This window comes from Coregonus clupeaformis, chromosome 6, assembly GCF_020615455.1.
Source record: "Coregonus clupeaformis isolate EN_2021a chromosome 6, ASM2061545v1, whole genome shotgun sequence".
Taxonomy (NCBI): Eukaryota; Metazoa; Chordata; class Actinopteri; order Salmoniformes; family Salmonidae; genus Coregonus; species Coregonus clupeaformis.
The window spans coordinates 30,984,967-31,005,490 of record NC_059197.1 but is presented as its reverse complement, the minus strand read 5'-3'; the positions used below and the strand labels follow the sequence as shown (position 1 = coordinate 31,005,490).

General features: G+C 42.0%; 1 protein-coding gene across 1 annotated transcript in view; it reads left to right on the top strand.

Moving 5' to 3' along the window:
- ehd2b (EH-domain containing 2b) overlaps nucleotides 1-16,666 on the top strand; it is a 37,325-nt gene extending 20,659 nt beyond the window's left edge. The window contains exons 4-8 of the mRNA XM_041878176.2: nucleotides 837-934; nucleotides 6,618-6,841; nucleotides 14,648-14,836; nucleotides 15,350-15,511; nucleotides 15,635-16,666. Of these exons, the coding sequence (XP_041734110.1) occupies nucleotides 837-934; nucleotides 6,618-6,841; nucleotides 14,648-14,836; nucleotides 15,350-15,511; nucleotides 15,635-16,195 (1,234 nt within the window). The 3' untranslated portion in view covers nucleotides 16,196-16,666. The remainder of the gene's footprint in view (nucleotides 1-836; nucleotides 935-6,617; nucleotides 6,842-14,647; nucleotides 14,837-15,349; nucleotides 15,512-15,634) is intronic.
- Nucleotides 16,667-20,524: the final 3,858 nt, after the last annotated feature.

The window sequence follows — 20,524 nt, the reverse complement described above, 5'->3', positions numbered from 1 at the left end:
TGTCCCTCTCCATCGCTCATTCTCCTGTCTCTGCTCTCTGTCCCTCTCCATCGCTCATTCTCCTGTCTCTTCTCTCTGTCCCTCTCCATCGCTCATTCTCCTGTCTCTTCTCTCTGTCCCTCTCCATCGCTCATTCTCCTGTCTCTTCTCTCTGTCCCTCTCCATCGCTCATTCTCCTGTCTCTTCTCTCTGTCCCTCTCCATCGCTCATTCTCCTGTCTCTTCTCTCTGTCCCTCTCCATCGCTCATTCTCCTGTCTCTTCTCTCTGTCCCTCTCCATCGCTCATTCTCCTGTCTCTTCTCTCTGTCCCTCTCCATCGCTCATTCTCCTGTCTCTTCTCTCTGTCCCTCTCCATCGCTCATTCTTCGCTCTTCTCTCTGTACAAGTAGGCGCACAATGAATTATGGTCATTGTAGTTAATTACCACGTTTTCTGCGCTAAACTATGTAGAATATTGACCTGTTGGAAACTACAACTCCGTACTACATCGCACAGTTCAGGCTTGATCTGATTTATCTCTAGAGAACCTGCGCATTAAGCTCAGAATTGGGGGAGGGGGGTTAATTGCTCAGCACTTGGAGTGACCATAACTGATAACCATGTTCCTACATTATTCCTACACATTAGTTCCATTGATGTTAACTGATGGAGCGGTGGACGGGTCTGGGGTGAACTGGGGGGCATTTAGTGGAATGTTAGAAAGTTGCCCTGACCTGAGGAGATCCTGTAGGTAACCTATAGATGCTAGATGTTCATACCTCTAACTGTTCCATGTTATGTTATTGTGTAATGAGTGTTGTGCATGTCCCGCCCACTTCTCTGCTGTTGCGTGATAGGTTCCAGTGCGCCCAGCTGCCCAATCAGGTCCTGGAGAGCATCAGCGTCATCGACACGCCGGGGATCCTGTCGGGAGCGAAGCAGAGGGTGAGCCGAGGTGAGAAGAGGTGGAGTGGTGGAGGTAGGGTGGAGTGGACAGGACAAGGTGAGGAGAGGTGGAGGTAGGGGGTCACAGACACACCTGGTCTGGTCTGGTCGGGTCTGGTCTGGTCTGGTCTGGTCTGGTCTGGGCCCTCATCTGTCATCGTCAGCTAAAACAACTACTTCCTCCCTCCTGACCTGGCTAACCTCCATGTACTGAGGCAAGGATATTTTTATTTATGTTTTATTTTTAGTCGTTTAGCAGACCCTCTGATCCAGAGCAACTTACAGGAGCAATTAGGGTTAAGTGCCTTGCTCAAGGGCACATCGACAGATTTTTCACCTAGTCGGCTCGGGAATTAGAACCAGCAACCTTTCGGTTACTGGCACTACGCTCTACGCTCTTAACCACTAAGCTACCTGCCGCAGGATACAAGGATGTAGGGTAGTAGTGTCCACCCACTCTGCCCAGAGTCGGTGAAAACACGATTTGGTGATGAAATTGAACTTCCTTATGTTATAAAATACATTTTACCAAGACATATGATTCTTCATGTTCTGAATCGTTCAGCGGGGTATTTCTCTAACATATCATTAACATTATATCCAAGAAGTCGGATTTCGTTTACCTAATACATCAAGCTCTGTTGACAGAGCGGTGCCGCTTCTCGCAGCAACTTTTGAGGATTTAACATGTTGTGGTGGTCTTCTGCAAAGTTGTTTCCGCGGGTCGCAAAAAAGCCAAATTAACATGACACGAGCTGAATTATATGTACAAATATTTTTCAATAAAAAGCTTGCTCCGTTGACATTTCATAGATACGCTTGTTTTTCTGAGAGATCTTCAAAAAAAGAACAGGAATTTCACATTTACTGTATATGAAAAGCATATACTAAAATATGAAAATACTACGTCATGTCTCAAAATCGATCTTACCTGTATATTGTTTTATGTCCTCCGGATTGGAGAAGAAAGAGGAGTTTGACAGTGAGCCTGTCAGTCAACCTTCATTCTCTCATAATAGCATCCAGCCTATCTGACACAACTCACTGTGCACATTTACATTTGGTTGAGTTGTCAACTAACTTTTGTGGTCCTCTGTAGCTCAGCTGGTATATATATAGATACTATAGGTAGATATATAGAGACTATAGGTATATATATATAGATATATAGAGACTATAGGTATATATATAGATATATAGAGACTATAGGTAGATATATAGAGACTATAGGTAGATATATAGAGACTATAGGTAGATATATAGATATATAGAGACTATAGGTAGATATATAGAGACTATAGGTATATATATAGATATATAGAGACTATAGGTAGATATATAGAGACTATAGGTAGATATATAGATATATAGAGACTATAGGTATATATATATATAGATATATAGAGACTATATGTATATATATAGAGACTATAGGTAGATATATAGAGACTATAGATAGATATATAGAGACTATAGGTAGATATATAGAGACTATAGGTAGATATATAGATATATAGAGACTATAGGTATATATATAGAGACTATAGGTAGATATATAGAGACTATAGGTAGATATATAGAGACTATAGGTAGATATATAGAGACTATAGGTAGATATATAGAGACTATAGGTAGATATATAGATATATAGAGACTATAGGTAGATATATAGAGACTATAGGTAGATATATAGATATATAGAGACTATAGGTATATATATATAGATATATAGAGACTATAGGTATATATATAGAGACTATAGGTAGATATATAGAGACTATAGGTAGATATATAGAGACTATAGGGAGATATATAGATATATAGAGACTATAGGTAGATATATAGAGACTATAGGTAGATATATAGATATATAGAGACTATAGGTATATATATAGAGACTATAGGTAGATATATAGAGACTATAGGTAGATATATAGATATATAGAGACTATAGGTATATATATAGATATATAGAGACTATAGGTATATATATAGAGACTATAGGTAGATATATAGAGACTATAGGTAGATATATAGATATATAGAGACTATAGGTATATATATAGAGACTATAGGTATATATATAGAGACTATAGGTAGATATATAGAGACTATAGGTAGATATATAGATATATAGAGACTATAGGTAGATATATAGAGACTATAGGTAGATATATAGATATATAGAGACTATAGGTATATATATAGAGACTATAGGTAGATATATAGATATATAGAGACTATAGGTAGATATATAGAGACTATAGGTAGATATATAGATATATAGAGACTATAGGTATATATATAGATATATAGAGACTATAGGTATATATAGAGAGACTATAGGTAGATATATAGAGACTATAGGTAGATATATAGAGACTATAGGTAGATATATAGAGACTATAGGTAGATATATAGAGACTATACGTAGATATATAGAGACTATAGGTAGATATATAGATATATAGAGACTATAGGTAGATATATAGATATATAGAGACTATAGGTAGATATATAGAGACTATAGGTAGATATATAGAGACTATAGGTATATATATAGATATATAGAGACTATAGGTATATATATAGATATATAGAGACTATAGGTATATATATAGATATATAGAGACTATAGGTAGATATATAGAGACTATAGGTAGATATATAGAGACTATAGGTAGATATATAGATATATAGAGACTATAGGTAGATATATAGAGACTATAGGTAGATATATAGATATATAGAGACTATAGGTAGATATATAGAGACTATAGGTAGATATATAAAGACTATAGTCCTCTGTAGCTCAGCTGGTAGAGCACGGCGCTTGTAACGCCAGGGTAGTGGGTTCGATCCCCGGGACCACCCATACGCAAAAATGCATGCACACATGACTGTAAGTCGCTTTGGATAAAAGCGTCTGCTAAATGGCATATTATTATATTATAACTAACCTTGAATTCAACGTGAAATCAACAACAAATGTCACCATATCATTGGATTTAGGTTAAATGTTGGGTGAAAAAAAGACAATGCCTTTACGTTGACGACTCTTTGCAAATCCAATCAGTTTTCCACTTTGATTCAATGTCATCACATTGATGTTTTTGGTTGAAATGACGTGGAAACACCGTTGATTGAACCAGTTTGACCTCCATTGATTTAGTCGCCCTAATCTTGGCCATCCTATAAGGGTCAAAACTACAATAAGGTTTGAACGGATTAGGATAGAGACATGAGGTTTGAACGGATTAGGATAGAGACATGAGGTTTGAACGGATTAGGATAGAGACATGAGGTTAGGGCCGGCTAGGATAGAGACATGAGGTTTGAACGGATTAGGATAGAGACATGAGGTTTGAACGGATTAGGATAGTGACATGAGGTTTGAACGGATTAGGATAGAGACATGAGGTTTGAACGGATTAGGATAGAGACATGAGGTTTGAACGGATTAGGATAGAGACATGAGGTTTGGACCGTTGGTTTTCTTAGAGGATTATATACACAATTAACATTGTTTTACCCATTGGTAATATTTTACCCATTGGTCAAAAGATGCATTTTTGATTGGACACCCCAAGGAGACAAGGATATAGGGTGACCCTGGAGAGTTCTTCAGATTCCTCCACCACATCTTGTAAGGCACACACAAAGATAAATACAGGACAGAGTTTTGAGCAAGCAGCCTCATCAATCTCTCTCTCACTCCTTAATTTCCCTCCCTTTCCAACCCTCCATTTCCCTCCCTTTCCAACCCTCCACTTCCCTCCCTTTCCAACCCTCCACTTCCCTCCCTTTCCAACCCTCCATTTCCCTCCCTTTCCAACCCTCCATTTCCCTCCCTTTCCAACCCTCCACTTCCCTCCCTTTCCAACCCTCCATTTCCCTCCCTTTCCAACCCTCCACTTCCCTCCCTTTCCAACCCTCCATTTCCCTCCCTTTCCAACCCTCCATTTCCCTCCCTTTCCAACCCTCCACCTCCCTCCCTTTCCAACCCTCCATTTCCCTCCCTTTCCAACCCTCCATTTCCCTCCCTTTCCAACCCTCCACTTCCCTCCTTTTCCAACCCTCCATTTCCCTCCCTTTCCAACCCTCCAGTTCCCTCCCTTTCCAACCCTCCATTTCCCTCCCTTTCCAACCCTCCACTTCCCTCCTTTTCCAACCCTCCATTTCCCTCCCTTTCCAACCCTCCATTTCCCTCCCTTTCCAACCCTCCATTTCCCTCCCTTTCCAACCCTCCATTTCCTTCCATTTCCAACCTAATACTGTATCACAGTTCATGGGGCATGAATAACTATAACAACATTAAGTATGACTATGTTGGAACAACAGAAGCGACAAAGCCTTGTGGAACATATGAGGGTATGCCATTGCCTCCAGTGTTATGATGGTATTACATTCCAACCTATCAGTTAGGAGAGCTCTCTGCTCAAGGTCCTGTTAGTCCCATTGTAACGCATGTATGGCAGATGATAGACAGGAAACAGCATCAGCTAGTCAGGAAGGAATGTGAGGAAAGAAGGACTCATCAGAGGAAGAGAGAGACAGAAAATAGAGGGAAAGAGAAGTGTTAGAGAGGTGTGACGGGTGTGCTGCCATATTCCCCTTTCCTCTGTCTGCCATATTCCCCTTTCCTCTGTCTGCCATATTCCCCTTTCCTCTGTCTGCCATATTCCCCTTTCCTCTGTCTGCCATATTCCCCTTTCCTCTGTCTGCCATATTCCCCTTTCCTCTGTCTGCCATATTCCCCTTTCCTCTGTCTGCCATACCCCCCTCTCCTCTGTCTGCCATTTCCCCTTTCCTCTGTCTGCCATTTCCCCTTTCCTCTGTCTGCCATATTCCCCTTTCCCCTGTCTGCCATATTCCCCTTTCCTCTGTCTGCCATATTCCCCTTTCCTCTGTCTGCCATATTCCCCTTTCCTCTGTCTGCCATATTCCCCTTTCCTCTGTCTGCCATATTCCCCTTTCCTCTGTCTGCCATATTCCCCTTTCCTCTGTCTGCCATTTCCCCTTTCCTCTGTCTGCCATATTCCCCTTTCCTCTGTGTGTCTGTATGTGTGTGTGTGTGTGTGTGTGTGTGTCTGTCTGTGTGTGTGTGTGTCTGTCTGTGTGTGTGTGTGTGTGTCTGTCTGTGTGTGTGTGTGTGTGTGTCTGTGTGTGTGTGTGTGTTCTGTGTGTATGTGTGTGTGTCTGTCTGTGTGTGTGTGTGTGTCTGTGTGTGTGTCTGTCTGTGTGTGTGTGTGTGTCTGTCTGTCTGTGTGTGTGTGTGTGTGTGTCTGTGTGTGTGTGTGTCTGTCTGTGTGTGTGTCTGTGTGTGTGTGTGTGTGTGTGTGTCTGTCTGTGTGTCTGTCTGTCTGTGTGTGTGTGTGTGTGTGTCTGTGTGTGTGTGTGTGTGTGTGTGTCTGTCTGTCTGTGTGTGTGTGTGTGTGTGTCTGTGTGTGTGTGTGTGTGTGTCTGTGTGCGTGTCAATGATACATGTCAGTGTGTGTCCATGATGTGCTCTAAAACCAGCTTCATGGGAGTGCTTCAACATGTTAAGCATGTGTTTTGTGCTCAGCGTGTTGCAAATCTAGAAATGTAAGACCCTCATCTCCTTTTCACTGTAATCTATTAATAATCTGACAGACCCCTCGTGTCCCGTCTCTCCCTGACCCCTGATCTCTAACCCCTTAACCCCTCCTCAGGCTATGACTTCCCAGCGGTGCTGCGTTGGTTTGCGGAGCGCGTTGACCGCATCATCCTGCTGTTCGACGCCCACAAGTTGGAGATCAGTGACGAGTTCTCTGAGGCCATCGGATCGCTGCGGGGCAATGAGGACAAGCTGCGTGTCGTCCTGAACAAGGCTGACATGGTGGGAACACAACAGCTGATGAGAATCTATGGGGCTCTAATGTGGTCCCTGGGCAAGGTGAGAGGAGACTGTCCTTTATTCATCCCCAAGGGAACTTAGTTTGTCATACTGCAGCTAGTAAAAACGATATAAATGCTCACAACATTAACAATAATCACTAGAAAATAAATATTATTATGAGGGGCAATATGCATTGGTTAAAGCTCAATGTTAAATTCAAATCTCCCTACCATCATCTCTAATATGCCAATATGACACCAATGTCGATGAAAATGTCCAAATCAACTTGATTGGAGGTACACAACACATTCCTCGCCTCTCGTCATGAGCTGTCCGGTAGTTAACGAGAACCAGATACCGGATTTTGAACAGGGTCTTTAGCATTAGGAAAAATATTGAATGTCTTGCCCCGACCTAGCTCAAAATCTAGGCATCGGAGAACAACGAGACTCCAGCGTCCATAGAGTGACCATTAGACTTGCCACATTTCTGACTGAATACATTTGTAGGGGCAACAGTTTTGATTACATTTATAATTTATCGCTCTCACGTGCTCATTTCTGTCCCATTAAGAACCAACGATGTGCTACCTTTTTGTAGCTGAATCTCAGACTTTAAAAACCGGACCAAAGCACTTGGGTTGCACAGCAACAACGCAAGTAGCTAGCTAACACCAGTCAGATTAGAGGCAAGCTGCAAGCAAAGGAAGCTAGCTATATTTTGCTATGTAAGGTTTTTTCAAATGGCTGAAGTAATCTGTGTAAACTGTTGGCCTTGACACTTGAGTGTATTCAGAGCACAAACAAATAAGCACAAATAAGATGGCGAACGTCCTTGGCTACTATTGCCAGTTGGCTAGCCAACTAACGGTAGCCCGTAACGCTAGCTAGCTACCTACAAGCCAACAAGGCTGTAACATTAGCTGTTTGCACCGGCACAACTCAATGTTGACAATATCACCAACATTCTTCCACAAAGCACAGCTAGCTAGCTAAGTAAAGTTAATAGTCAACAACACCAAACTTTGGGAAACTGCCACGCTGCTAATGTATAATACATGCAATGGGCATTGCTCATCTAACGTTAACATTAGCTAACGTTACTCCATACACTAGTCAACTTGGCTTGCTTAGCAATGTAGCTAGCTAACGTTACAGCCCCTTACCTTATGCATTGATTCAGTGCGCGGTTGCACCCAGGTTAAACAACACCAACATCATTGCTCGCTTCGGCGACCTTTGTGCAGTCAAAAGAAAATGCCATGCTTGCTAACTTGGTTAGCTATGTGACTGTTTTCAACACATAAACTGTTTTAGACTATTTATTTTACCAAGCAAGAGAAAGTACTGAGTGAATGAACAACAATAGAAGCTTCCTGTCATCACCAGAATGTCAATTTAAATCGTTTCAAGATACTACGCTCATGACAGGGTTCGTAGCATAAGCGTTAACGTCACCGCCATGGAATCTGAAGGTTCTGGGATCCCCTTTTTGGAGGAGACATTTTGACCATTCTCTTTGGCGTAAAAAAAACGGTCTCCCCCGCCTCCCACTTGCTGTATTCCCGGAGTCCTCCTAGCTAGCTGGCTAGCTAGCTAACTTGCTAGCACACAGTGTCCTTCGCTCCCGCCTGCCGAACACCCGCCTCAGCCATCGTTAACAGAACTACGGGAAAGCAGCTTTAAAAATGGACCAATAGAAGTATAAAGAGGGGTTCCTGCAGATGAAGGATTGCTCACAGGCAGGAACGCCAATGAATTGCAGGTCGCAATTAGCACCCTTCTCCGTCTTGCTACTACAAAGGAGAGAACGGTGGAGACTGGGGAGACCAACTCTCAAGGAATACGTTGTTGCCCTCATCCGTCAGATGCACTCCACCCCTACGGTACATCCCAGGGACACAATGCTTAATGGCAGGGTGGTGGATTGTGTTCCCTGAAATGCGTACACCAGCTGATTGTCGGAGCGCAGGGCCCTCTCTATGCCCTAGTTTATCTTCTGGTCCCACTGGAACATCCAGCTCCTCCGCTGCGGGATATCAGAGAAGACCACTGTTGTCCCGGGAAACATTTGAATGACCACTTCTAAAACCGCAGATTTTCTGCACCAGTGCCGTCCACTTGGTGGACAAATCGTTTCCACCGAGGTGGATGACTAGGATGTCAGGGGAGAAGTAGCACAGGCCCTCTGCTGGCGCAGAACACTGAGCAGTTTGTGCCACCTCATACCTTGCTCTCAGAGCCACCTAATGTGACAGTCAATAATGTATGTCAATAGTTAATGGGTAGACTACAGGTTGATTATTGGTGTATTTTCTTGTTAAAAGAGATCAGGGAAAATGTTTCCAGTTTACCCAATATTGGCTTCAATGGGTTTCTGGTTTTTCGCTTCCCTCTGGAAAATCTGCTGTTAATATTAAATAAATACTAACAACTACATTATCTCTGTTGCCATTTGTCATTATTGTGTTTTGTTTTTTTGTACTTTACTTTATTGCTGTTATGTTATATAATAATGTTGCATAATCACCTTCCAGTGTAAAAACCATGGAAATTAAAAACAAGTAGGCGGCATTAGTCTGAAGCTGAAAAAGAAAGGAAATTCACGAGCACCACAACGTCTACTCCTCCACCCATGCTCCACCAAGGTTTTCCAGCACACAGCACACAGCTTTGACCTACAACAGTAGCTATGTTGGTCTATTGTACTTCAAACAATGTGTAGGCAGGTTGCTTAGGATTCAAACCTTCTCAAACAGCCTAATTCATACTCTCACTTAAAATGTAGTTTTTTGTTTTTAATACATATGTAGAGTCAAGTTCAAAAGTACTGAATGAATGTGCAAAAGAGACTTAAAGGAGTTGGGAGTTTAAAGCACTTAATTTTTTGTTATATCTTTTTTTTCTCTAGGCGGTAGATCAGCTTTAATATTGCAGATAGATTGTAACTTCCATCAATGTACAGTTGAAGTCGGAAGTTTACATACACTTAGGTTGGAGTCATTAAAACTCGTTTTTTAACCACTCCACAAATTTCTTGTTAACAAACTATAGTTTTGGCAAGTCGGTTAGGACATCTACTTTGTGCATGACACAAGTAATTTTTCCAACAATTGTTTACAGACAGATTATTTCACTTATAATTCACTGTATCACAATTCCAGTGGGTCAGAAGTTTACATACACTAAGTTGACTGTGCCTTTTAAACAGCTTGGAAATTTCCAGAAAATGATGTCATGGCTTTAGAAGCTTCTGATAGGCTAATTGACATAATTTGAGTCAATTGGAGGTGTACCTGTGGTACAAAAGTATCTATATCCACAGTAAAATGAGTCCTATATCGACAAAACCTGAAAGGCTGCTCAGCAAGGAAGAAGCCACTGCTCCAAAACCGCCATAAAAAAGCCAGACTACGGTTTGCAACTGCACATGGGGACAAATATCGTACTTTTTGGAGAAATGTCTTCTGGTCTGATGAAACAAAAATAGAACTGTTTGGCCATAATGACCATCGTTATGTTTGGAGGAAAAAGGGGGTTGCTTGCAAGCCAAAGAACACCATCCCAACCATGAAGCACGGGGGTGGCAGCATCATGCTCTGGGGGTGCTTTGCTGCAGGAGGGACTGGTGCAATTCACAAAATAGATGGCATCATGAGGAAGGAAAATTATGTGGATATATTGAAACAACATCTCAAGACATCAGTCAGGAAGTTAAAGCTTGGTCTCAAATGGGTCTTCCAATGGACAATGACCCCAAGCATACTTCCAAAGTTGTGGCAATATGGCTTAAGGACAACAAAGTCAAGGTATTGGAGTGGCCATCACAAAGCCCTGACCTCAATCCTATAGAACATTTGTGGGCAGAACTGAAAAAGCATGTGCGAGCAAGGAGCCTACAAACCTGATTCAGTTACACCAGCTCTGTCAGGAGGAATGGGCCAAAATTCACCCAACTTATTGTGGGAAGCTTGTGGAAGGCTACCCGAAACGTTTGACCCAAGTTAAACAATTTAAAGGCAATGCTACCAAATACTAATTCAGTGTATGTAAACTTCTGACACACTGGGAATGTGATGAAAGAAATAAAAGCTGAAATAAATCATTCTCTCTACTATTATTCTGACATTTCACATTCTTAAAATAAAGTGGTGATCCTAACTGACCTAAGACAGGGAATGTTTACTAGGATTAAATGTCAGGAATTGTGAAAAACTGAGTTTAAATGTATTTGGATAAGGTGTATGTAAACTTCCGACTTCAACTGTAATTGTCTGCAACACTTCCAATCCCCCATATGTTTTTTCTTCTCGCAAATATATATATATATATATATACACACACACATACATATACACATACATATAAATACATACATATACATACATATCCTTTAAAAAATATATATTTCCCTTTATTACTTTCCAACCCCACCACCCCTTCCCTAATTGGAGTAAACTAGTGAACAACAATGCTTAGGTCTCTACTTCCAGCTTATACTATATACATTTAATGGACACAGTCAATTTTAATAATTATATTTTGTTTGTTTTTACTCCTGTACTTCCTCTACCCTCAACCTCTATGATCATTTTCATGATGTCCATCCGGTTTGCTTCTATATGCCATATCTTTCTAACTGTGCTCTTTCACAAAAGCTCTCAACCTATAACCTACAGTGGCTTGCGAAAGTATTCACCCCCGTTGGCATTTTTCCTATTTTGTTGCCTTACAACCTGGAATTAAAATGGATTTTTGGGGGGGTTGTATCATTTGATTTACACAACGTGCCTACCACTTTGAAAGATGCAAAATATTATTTCTTGTGAAACAAACAAGAAATATGACAAAAAAACAGAAAACTTGAGCGTGCATAACTATTCACCCCCCCAAAGTCAATACTTTGTAGCGCCACTTTTTGCAGCAATTACAGCTGGAAGTCTCTTGGGGTATGTCTCTATAAGCTTGGCACATCTAGCCACTGGGATTTTTGCCCATTCTTCAAGGCAAAACTGCTCCAGCTCCTTCAAGTTGGATGGGTTCCGCTGGTGTACAGCAATCTTTAAGTCATACCACAGATTCTCAATTGGATTGAGGTCTGGGCTTTGACTAGGCCATTCCAAGACATTTAAATGTTTCCCCTTAAACCACTCGAGTGTTGCTTTAGCAGTATGCTTAGGGTCATTGTCCTGCTGGAAGGTCAACTTCTGTCCCAGTCTCAAATCTCTGGAAGACTGAAACAGGTTTCCCTCAAGAATTTCCCTGTATTTAGCGCCATCCATCATTCCTTCAATTCTGACCAGTTTCCTAGTTCCTGCCGATGAAAAACATCCCCACAGCATGATGCTGCCACCACCATGCTTCACTGTGGGGATGGTGTTCTCGGGGTGATGAGAGGTGTTGGGTTTGCGCCAGACATAGTGCTTTCCTTGATGGCCAAAAAGCTCAATTTTAGTCTCATCTGACCAGAGTACCTTCTTCCATATGTTTGGGGAGTCTCCCACATGGCTTTTGGCAAACACCAAACGTGTTTGCTTATATTTTTCTTTAAGCAATGGCTTTTTTCTGGCCACTCTTCCGTAAAGCCCAGCTCTGTGGAGTGTACGGCTTAAAGTGGTCCTATGGACAGATACTCCAATCTCTGCTGTGGAGCTTTGCAGCTCCTTCAGGGTTATCTTTGGTCTCTTTGTTGCCTCTCTGATTAATGCCCTCCTTGCCTGGTCCGTGAGTTTTTTGGTGGGCGGCCCTCTCTTGGCAGGTTTGTTGTGGTGCCATATTCTTTCCATGTTTTAATAATGGATTTAATGGTGCTTTGTGGGATGTTCAAAGTTTCTGATATTTTTTTAGAACCCAACCCTGATCTGTACTTCTCCACAACTTTGTCCCTGACCTGTTTGGAGAGCTCCTTGGTCTTCATGGTGCTGCTTGCTTGGTGGTGCCCCTTGCTTAGTGGTTTAGCAGACTCTGGGGCCTTTCAGAACAGGTGTATATATACTGAGATCATGTGACAGATCATGTGACACTTAGATTGCACACAGGTGGACTTTATTTAACTAATTATGTGACTTCTGAAGGTAATTGGTTGCACCAGATCTTATTTAGGGGCTTCATAGCAAAGGGGGTGAATACATATGCACGCACCACTTTTTTGAAACAAGTTATTTTTTTCATTTCACTTCACCAATTTGGACTGTTTTGTGTATGTCCATTACATGAAATCCAAATAAATATCAATTTAAATGACAGGTTGTAATGCAACAAAATAGGAAAAACACCAAGGGGGATGAATACTTTTGCAAGGCACTGTATATACTTATTATGGACACAGTATGCTTTACATTAGTTATCTTGTAGTTATTAGTTGTTGTTAGTTGTTATTAGTCCCATTCTTCAGCTCCATTCAACACCTCCCAACTATCTCTTAACACCATCCATATTGGATTTCTATTTGCCATATATTTTTCAACTGTACTGTGATGTTTCACAAAAGTTCTGAACCCTTCTATTCTCATTGTTTCTACAGATTGTAAATTGAAAATAAACATTTTTGCTAAAAGTATTATATTATTGATCGATTGACTATGACGTTTCAGATCACCCAGTAGTGCTATCTGCAGGGTTAGGTCGAGGTAAATATTGCAATCCTTTAGCCATTCCTGGACCTGTGACCAAAAACAAGCTACAAATGGACAGTACATAAACAAATGATCAAATTATTCTGTCTCTTCGCAGCAAAATCTGCAGAGCTGGGAAGATTGTATCCCCCATATAAATAACATTCTATTGGTAGCAAGAATTTTGTATAATAATTTAAATTGAAAAATTCTAAGTTTTGAATCCGGTGTCGTTTTACGTATCAGTTCATAAACACTATGCCATGGGATCGGTACGTCAAAGATCTCTTCCCAACTATTTTGCAATCTATATGGGACGGCTGTCAATCCTTTGGTCCTTAAATGAAACTGATATACTTTTTTATTTATCACAATTTTCTATAACCAATTATGGTCTTTAATGCAAGGCCGACAGACAAGTTCCTTACTTTCTCCCCCTTCCACTTTCCTCTTCCATTTTTGCGGTAAGGCTGCAATTATTTGGTTGTAATTTTGGGTAGAGCAGACATTTCCATATGTTTTTGTTAGCTGCATGTGTGACATAACTCTACCAGTCCTACCTATGATATAATTATGAAGATTATACCTTTTTAAAACATTTTTTCAAAAAATAATGTTTTTTTAATCAATTAGTATATTTGAGTTTAACCACAATATTTGTTGCATTATTTGTTCTGTCGTTTCTGGAGGATTAAATTGAAATTGCAACCAACTTTCTATGGCTTGTTTTAGAAATAGTGATATTTGGGAGATGATTTCCTTTTCAAATAACTGAAAGTGAGAGGTTGTAATCTGAATTAAGGGGAAAAGGCCATTCTTGAACATGGGGTGAGACAATTTTACTAATTTGTTAGAGAACCAGTTCGGATTTAAGTATAACTTTTGTATGACTGAAGGTTTTAGTGATAGGTCTAATGCTTTAATATTTAATAATTTCTGTCCTCCGAATTCATATTCATTATATAAATAGGCCCGTTTAATTTTGTCTGGCTTGCCGTTCCAAATAAAATGGAATATTTTTTCTCATATAATTTACAAAACTGTTCGCTAGGCGTAGGCAAGACCATAACAAATAGGTAAACTGGGATAATACTAAAGAGTTAATCAGGGTGATTTTTCCACAAATAGACAGGTATTTACCTTTTCATGGTAGCAAGATCTAATCTATTTTTGTGTGTATAGCACTTTGTGACAAACGTAAAAATGGCTTTATGGATACATTTGATTGATATTATCGATTTGATTGACAGGTGTTCAACACCCCAGAGGTCCTGAGGGTGTATATAGGGTCGTTCTGGTCCGAGCCGCTGCTGGTCCCTGATAACCGTCGTCTGTTTGAATTGGAAGAGGAGGATCTGTTCAGTGACATCCAGAACCTTCCCCATAACGCTGCCCTCAGGAAACTCAACGACCTGGTGAAGAGGGCACGACTGGTCAGGGTAGGTTATCTGTCTAGATTTTTATTTTTTATTTTGACAGGGAGTCATGCTGAGACCAAGGTCTCTTTTACAGATGAGCCCTGTAATTACCGAACAATACACATCAAAACGAAACAGAGTCATAGAAAACTAATGGATATATCTATCTGGATCTCCCTCTCTCTTTCTCTCTGTCTATCTCTCTCACTCATCCCTTCAGTTGAAGTATGATATAATCAACCCTGTAACACACATACTGTCTAGTGGGTTAGGTAGCTCTACTGAGGAATAAGGTGTTTTACTAGGTTCATATAAGAAAATGAGGCGAGAGTGGCATTGCTGAAGTTAATATTTGCCACCCTCCCCCCTAATTATCTTGTTCTGTCTCTCTCTCTACCCCTCTTTCTCTCTCTCTTTCTTTCTCTCTCTCTCCCCCCCTCTCTCTCCCTCTCTCTCTCCCCCAACACTCTCTCCCTCTCTCTCTCCCTCTCTCTTTCTCCCCCTCCCCCCACATCTCTCTCTCTCTCTCTCCAGGTGCATGCCTACATCATCAGCTATCTAAAGAAGGAGATGCCAACCTTCAGGAAGGACAATAAGAAGAAGAACCTGATCTACCAGCTTCCTGTCATCTTCTCCAAGATCCAGCTGCAGCACCACATCTCTGCTGGGGACTTCCCTGACTGCGCCAAGATGCAGGTCTGTTTAGTCCATTTCTTTTTAGGGTTTGAATGTCCAGAGCAAAAGTCTGGTAATTCATCCCTCTGGTAACAGATGGACTGATTGGCTGATTCGTTTGCTGGGTTCTCTGTTCCCATCCAGGAGCAGCTGTTGATCCACGACTTCACTAAATTCAAGCCCATGAAGCCGTCCCTGATGGCCGCTCTGGACGAGCTTCTGGCTTCCGACATCGCCAAGCTGATGCCGCTGCTGCGCCAGGAAGAGATCGACGCTGGGGTGCAGCCAGGGGTGCAGGGGGGGGCCTTCCTGGGGACCCGCGCCGGTCCCTTTGTGGAGAACGACCCATTCGGAGAGGTGGAGAACGGGGGCGAGGACGGGGAGGACGGGGGCGAGATGGCCTGGGTGGTGACCAAGGACAAGCCCAAATATGATGAGATCTTCTACAACCTGGCGCCCAACGAGGGCAAGCTGAGTGGCACCAAGGCCAAGGACTGGATGGTGAGCACCCGGCTGCCTAACTCCGTCCTGGGGAGGATCTGGAAGCTGTCGGATGTGGACCGGGATGGCATGCTGGATGACGAGGAGTTTGCCCTGGCCAGCCACCTGATCGAGGTGAAGTTGGAGGGGCATGGTCTGCCCCCCGAGCTGCCCGCCCGTCTGGTGCCCCCCTCCAAGCGCAGACAGAAAGGATCTGATATATAGAAGACTATTACATCAACCCACCCTGAGGAGCTGACAGCATAACCCTCCGACGGCTGACACACACGCTACTGCCCCCCTACGTTGTCCTCTTGTCTCCTTGTCTTTATGTCTGTAAGCCCCTGGTGCATCTCCATAGTCTTAGGTAGCTTCCTCTGGTCGTTTCATCTCCTGTCCATTTTTTTCTTCTTCGAGGGAGAGTGGAGAGAGACAGTAAGAAAAGGCTTGACAGAGTAGCGGAGATGAGACTCCAACCCTACGTCACCATGGGGGCATGTGATGTGTGGTCTGGAGTCCAGTGTGTCTCCAGTCTGGTTCCTTTCCCATAGTGCAGATGAATGAAAGGAAAGGAGGAGGGGAATATACTGAACACTATTGAAATGCACCCCAACTTTGTCTTATTGGATCTAAATGTGTTTAGCTGAGCTGAGGTCAAATAAAGGCTAGTGGCCCACACTGCTCTACTCTATTATACTCTATTGCTCTACTATACTCTATTATACTATACTATATTATACTCTATTATAATCTACTAATCTGCTCTACTCTACTCTACTCTACTCTGCTCTGCTCTGCTCTACTCTACTCTACTCTATTCTACTCTACACTACTCTACTCTGCTCTACTCTACTCTACTCTACTCTATTATACTCTATTATAATCTACTACTCTGCTCTACTCTACTCTACTCTACTCTGCTCTACTCTACTCTACTCTACTCTACTCTGCTCTGCTCTGCTCTACTCTACTCTACTCTACTCTACTCTACTCTACTCTACTCTACTCTACTCTACTCTACTCTGCTCTGCTCTGCTCTGCTCTGCTCTACTCTACTCTACTCTACTCTACTCTACTCTACTCTACTGTATACTACTCTACTATACTCTACTACTCTACTCTACTCTACTCTACTCTACTATACTCTACTATACTATAATCTACTCTACTCTACTCTACTCTACTATACTCTACTAATCTACTCTACTCTACTCTACTCTACTCTACTCTACTCTACTCTACTCTACTCTACTCTACTCTACTCTATACTACTCTATACTACTCTACTCTACTATACTCTACTATAATCTACTCTACTCTACTCTACTCTACTCTACTATACTATACTACTCTACTCTACTCTACTACTCTACTACTCTACTCTACTACTCTACTACTCTACTCTACTCTACTCTACTCTACTCTACTCTATACTACTCTATACTACTCTACTCTACTATACTCTACTATAATCTACTCTACTCTACTCTACTCTACTCTACTATACTATACTACTCTACTCTACTCTACTACTCTACTACTCTACTCTACTCTATACTACTCTACTCTACTCTACTCTACTCTACTCTACTCTACTCTACTCTACTGTATACTACTCTACTATACTATACTCTACTACTCTGCTCTACTCTACTCTACTCTACTCTACTCTACTCTACTATACTCTACTATACTATAATCTACTCTACTCTACTCTACTCTGCTCTACTCTGAACACTACTTTCTCCAAACTAGTAGAACTTCTTAACCACATATTCTCTTTCTAAAAGTCTTGCATTTTTATATTTTATATTCTCACACAGATGTTATGCCAGAAATGACATTACACTATTATAAATCCTTACTATCTCACACATCTACTGTTTAACTCAACATTCCTTGGATGACTGGGTCCACAGTGGCATCACTGACTGACAAATCTACTGTTAATTACACACTGATCTGATTACCAGTATACATGTATCTGACTTATGCCGTACTATATTTGACTTGCTTTTACATGGAGCTATTTAGCAGCGAGTGTTTAAACAAATCAAAACAGACAGAAATAGACACTAATATGTTGAGTATGTACACTAATCTACACATGTATTTGATAGACAGCTGTTGTCATTAGCTACAGTATAAAGCTTGTTTAGTCGTTTCTCTGTCTGTCTGTAGGGGACTGGTCTAACCAGTTACATTACAGCACTTCTATAGTATAGCAGCTATACAGTAACTTGCCATAGTTTTTTCCTCGCACACTATTTTCCTTCTCTCATGGCAGAAATATGTTTGTTTTCAACCTCTTTTTTTTTTTTTTACTATTGCTGTTGATTTTGTATGTACTAGACAAAGAACTGCCTTTGTTTGAAATTAATGTCACATGCTATGAGAACAGTGTTGTTAACTAACACAGTTTGATTTGTTTATCTATCTTACTGACTACACAGCTAGCTTCACCAACCCCACCGCTACATGTTGTATTAGCATTACTAGCATTACCTAATAAACTGTATGGACTGTGTTCTAATGACCTCCACCGACCTCTTGTTCAGAATGAAGAGGAGATGAAGTTGAATTCATGAGTGTTTAGAGAAAGGAAAGAGAACCACGTCAAGTCATCACCACTTGTCCATCTGTGCATTAAATAGTAGATAGACACACTTTGACTAAGTGTGTAGCACGAGGCAGATCTTTCTCTATGCATGTGTGGAACAGTACCATGTTAAGTGTTCCTTAAATATCCCATCAGGACACAAAACAGGATATATATCTAGCCACATACCATATTTAGGCAACACAGTAAAAACAATATTTCACATTTCAAACAAAGCTTAGCAGTGATACAGGCTGATTCTCCTCTACAGTAACAGTATAATGTTCACTTGGTTTCTCAATGACAGTCAGCCACAGTGCTCCAGGCCAAAACCCCATACCACCATTTTCCAGTGGTACACTCACTGGCTCACTCACTCTCTCCCATTCTCCCTTAAACACACACACCAAAAAACTTGTATCCAAATCTCTCTCCAGCCTTCAAGCAGTCCCAGGTTTAACTAACCAGCACACTGCACAGTAGATCATGAGGTATCACACTCTCTGTTTACACTCTCTGTTTATACTCTCTGTTGAATCCTTTCTGGTGTAAGTGCCTCTGAAATGTATGTGTGCGCGTAGCGGTTTCGTGTGTGTAGGCTTTTAAGGTTTGTGGAGGGAGGGAGGGAGGGAGGGGTGGTCTGGTCTCCCTGCCTCCTCTCTCCCTCTTTCACTCCTCCATGGAAAGAATCACAAATGAGAAACAGGAATTCCTCCCCCCCCGCTCTCTCTTTCCCTGTCTCCCCCTCACTCTTTCTCTCTCCCCCCCTCGCCCTCTCTTTCCCTCTCTCTTTCCCTCTCTCTTTCCCTCTCTCCCCCTCGCTCACTCTTTCCCTCTCTCCCCCTCTCTCCCTTTCTCTCTCCCCCCTCTCGCTCTCTCTTTCTCCCCCCTCCCCCTCTCTCTTTCTCCCCCCTCCCCTCTCTCTCTCCCCCCTCCCTCCCCCTCCCCTCTCCCCCTCCCTCCCCCTCCCCCTCCCCCCTCTCCCCCCTCCCTCTCCTCTCTCCCCCCCTCCCTCTCCTCTCTCCCTCCTAGTGTACAGTGTGACTCACATGCCAGGAATGTGGTGGGCTGGCCTGAGAACTATTAATATCAGCTTTCCTGGGGTCCGCTAAGTTTCCTTGGGCTCAGGCTCAGCCTCTAGACACTACCTTTATTATAGGCATTAACAACATTCCCCTATTTGGACTTTTCCCTAGGAACAAGATGTTTAGGCCGCACCCATGACCTGCTGTGTGTGTCTGTCTCTCTGTGTGTGTGTGTGTGTGTGTGTGTGTGTCTCTCTCTCTCTGTGTGTGTGTGTGTGTGCGCGTCTTGGATGGGGTCAGGCCTGCTGCTACTAGTTTCCACCTGACAGTTTCAAACAGACAAGATGTGTCCAAACCCTGCAGGAAATCTCTTCCATGGATAACACTAACCTTTTCCCAGATTTCCTAATCAGATCAACAGGCAGTGCTGCTGACAGAAGTGTTGCCTTTCCAACATAATAATGTGGAGCAAATGTCTTGACATTCCTCATGAGCTGTTTCAAAACTATTTAGTTGCTCAAAAACAGTTGAAGTTACTATGATGGAAAACACACAAACCCCCCCCATTATTCTACGTGGCATTCATATGGCTGTCAAGAGTACTGCACATATAGCGGATGGAACACCCCCAAACAACAGCCCACTAAACAGGGGTCTCCAACTACGTCATTGGGTGGATACATGGGGAATTCCTCACTAAGACGCCCCGTGAAGGATGAAAAGTCTGGAAACGACTTTGGTTATATTTCACGTTGAATGAGCGCCATCTAACGGACATAAATATTTATGTAAAGATGTTTTTCATTTCTCAGAAACACGACGATGTTATGTCGGCCTGTAGGAGGTATGAATGCACCATTTGCACTAGAATTCGAACGTAGAAGAAGAAGTTACCTTAGCAATGGCAGAGAGGAAGAGGCGAAGCAAGAG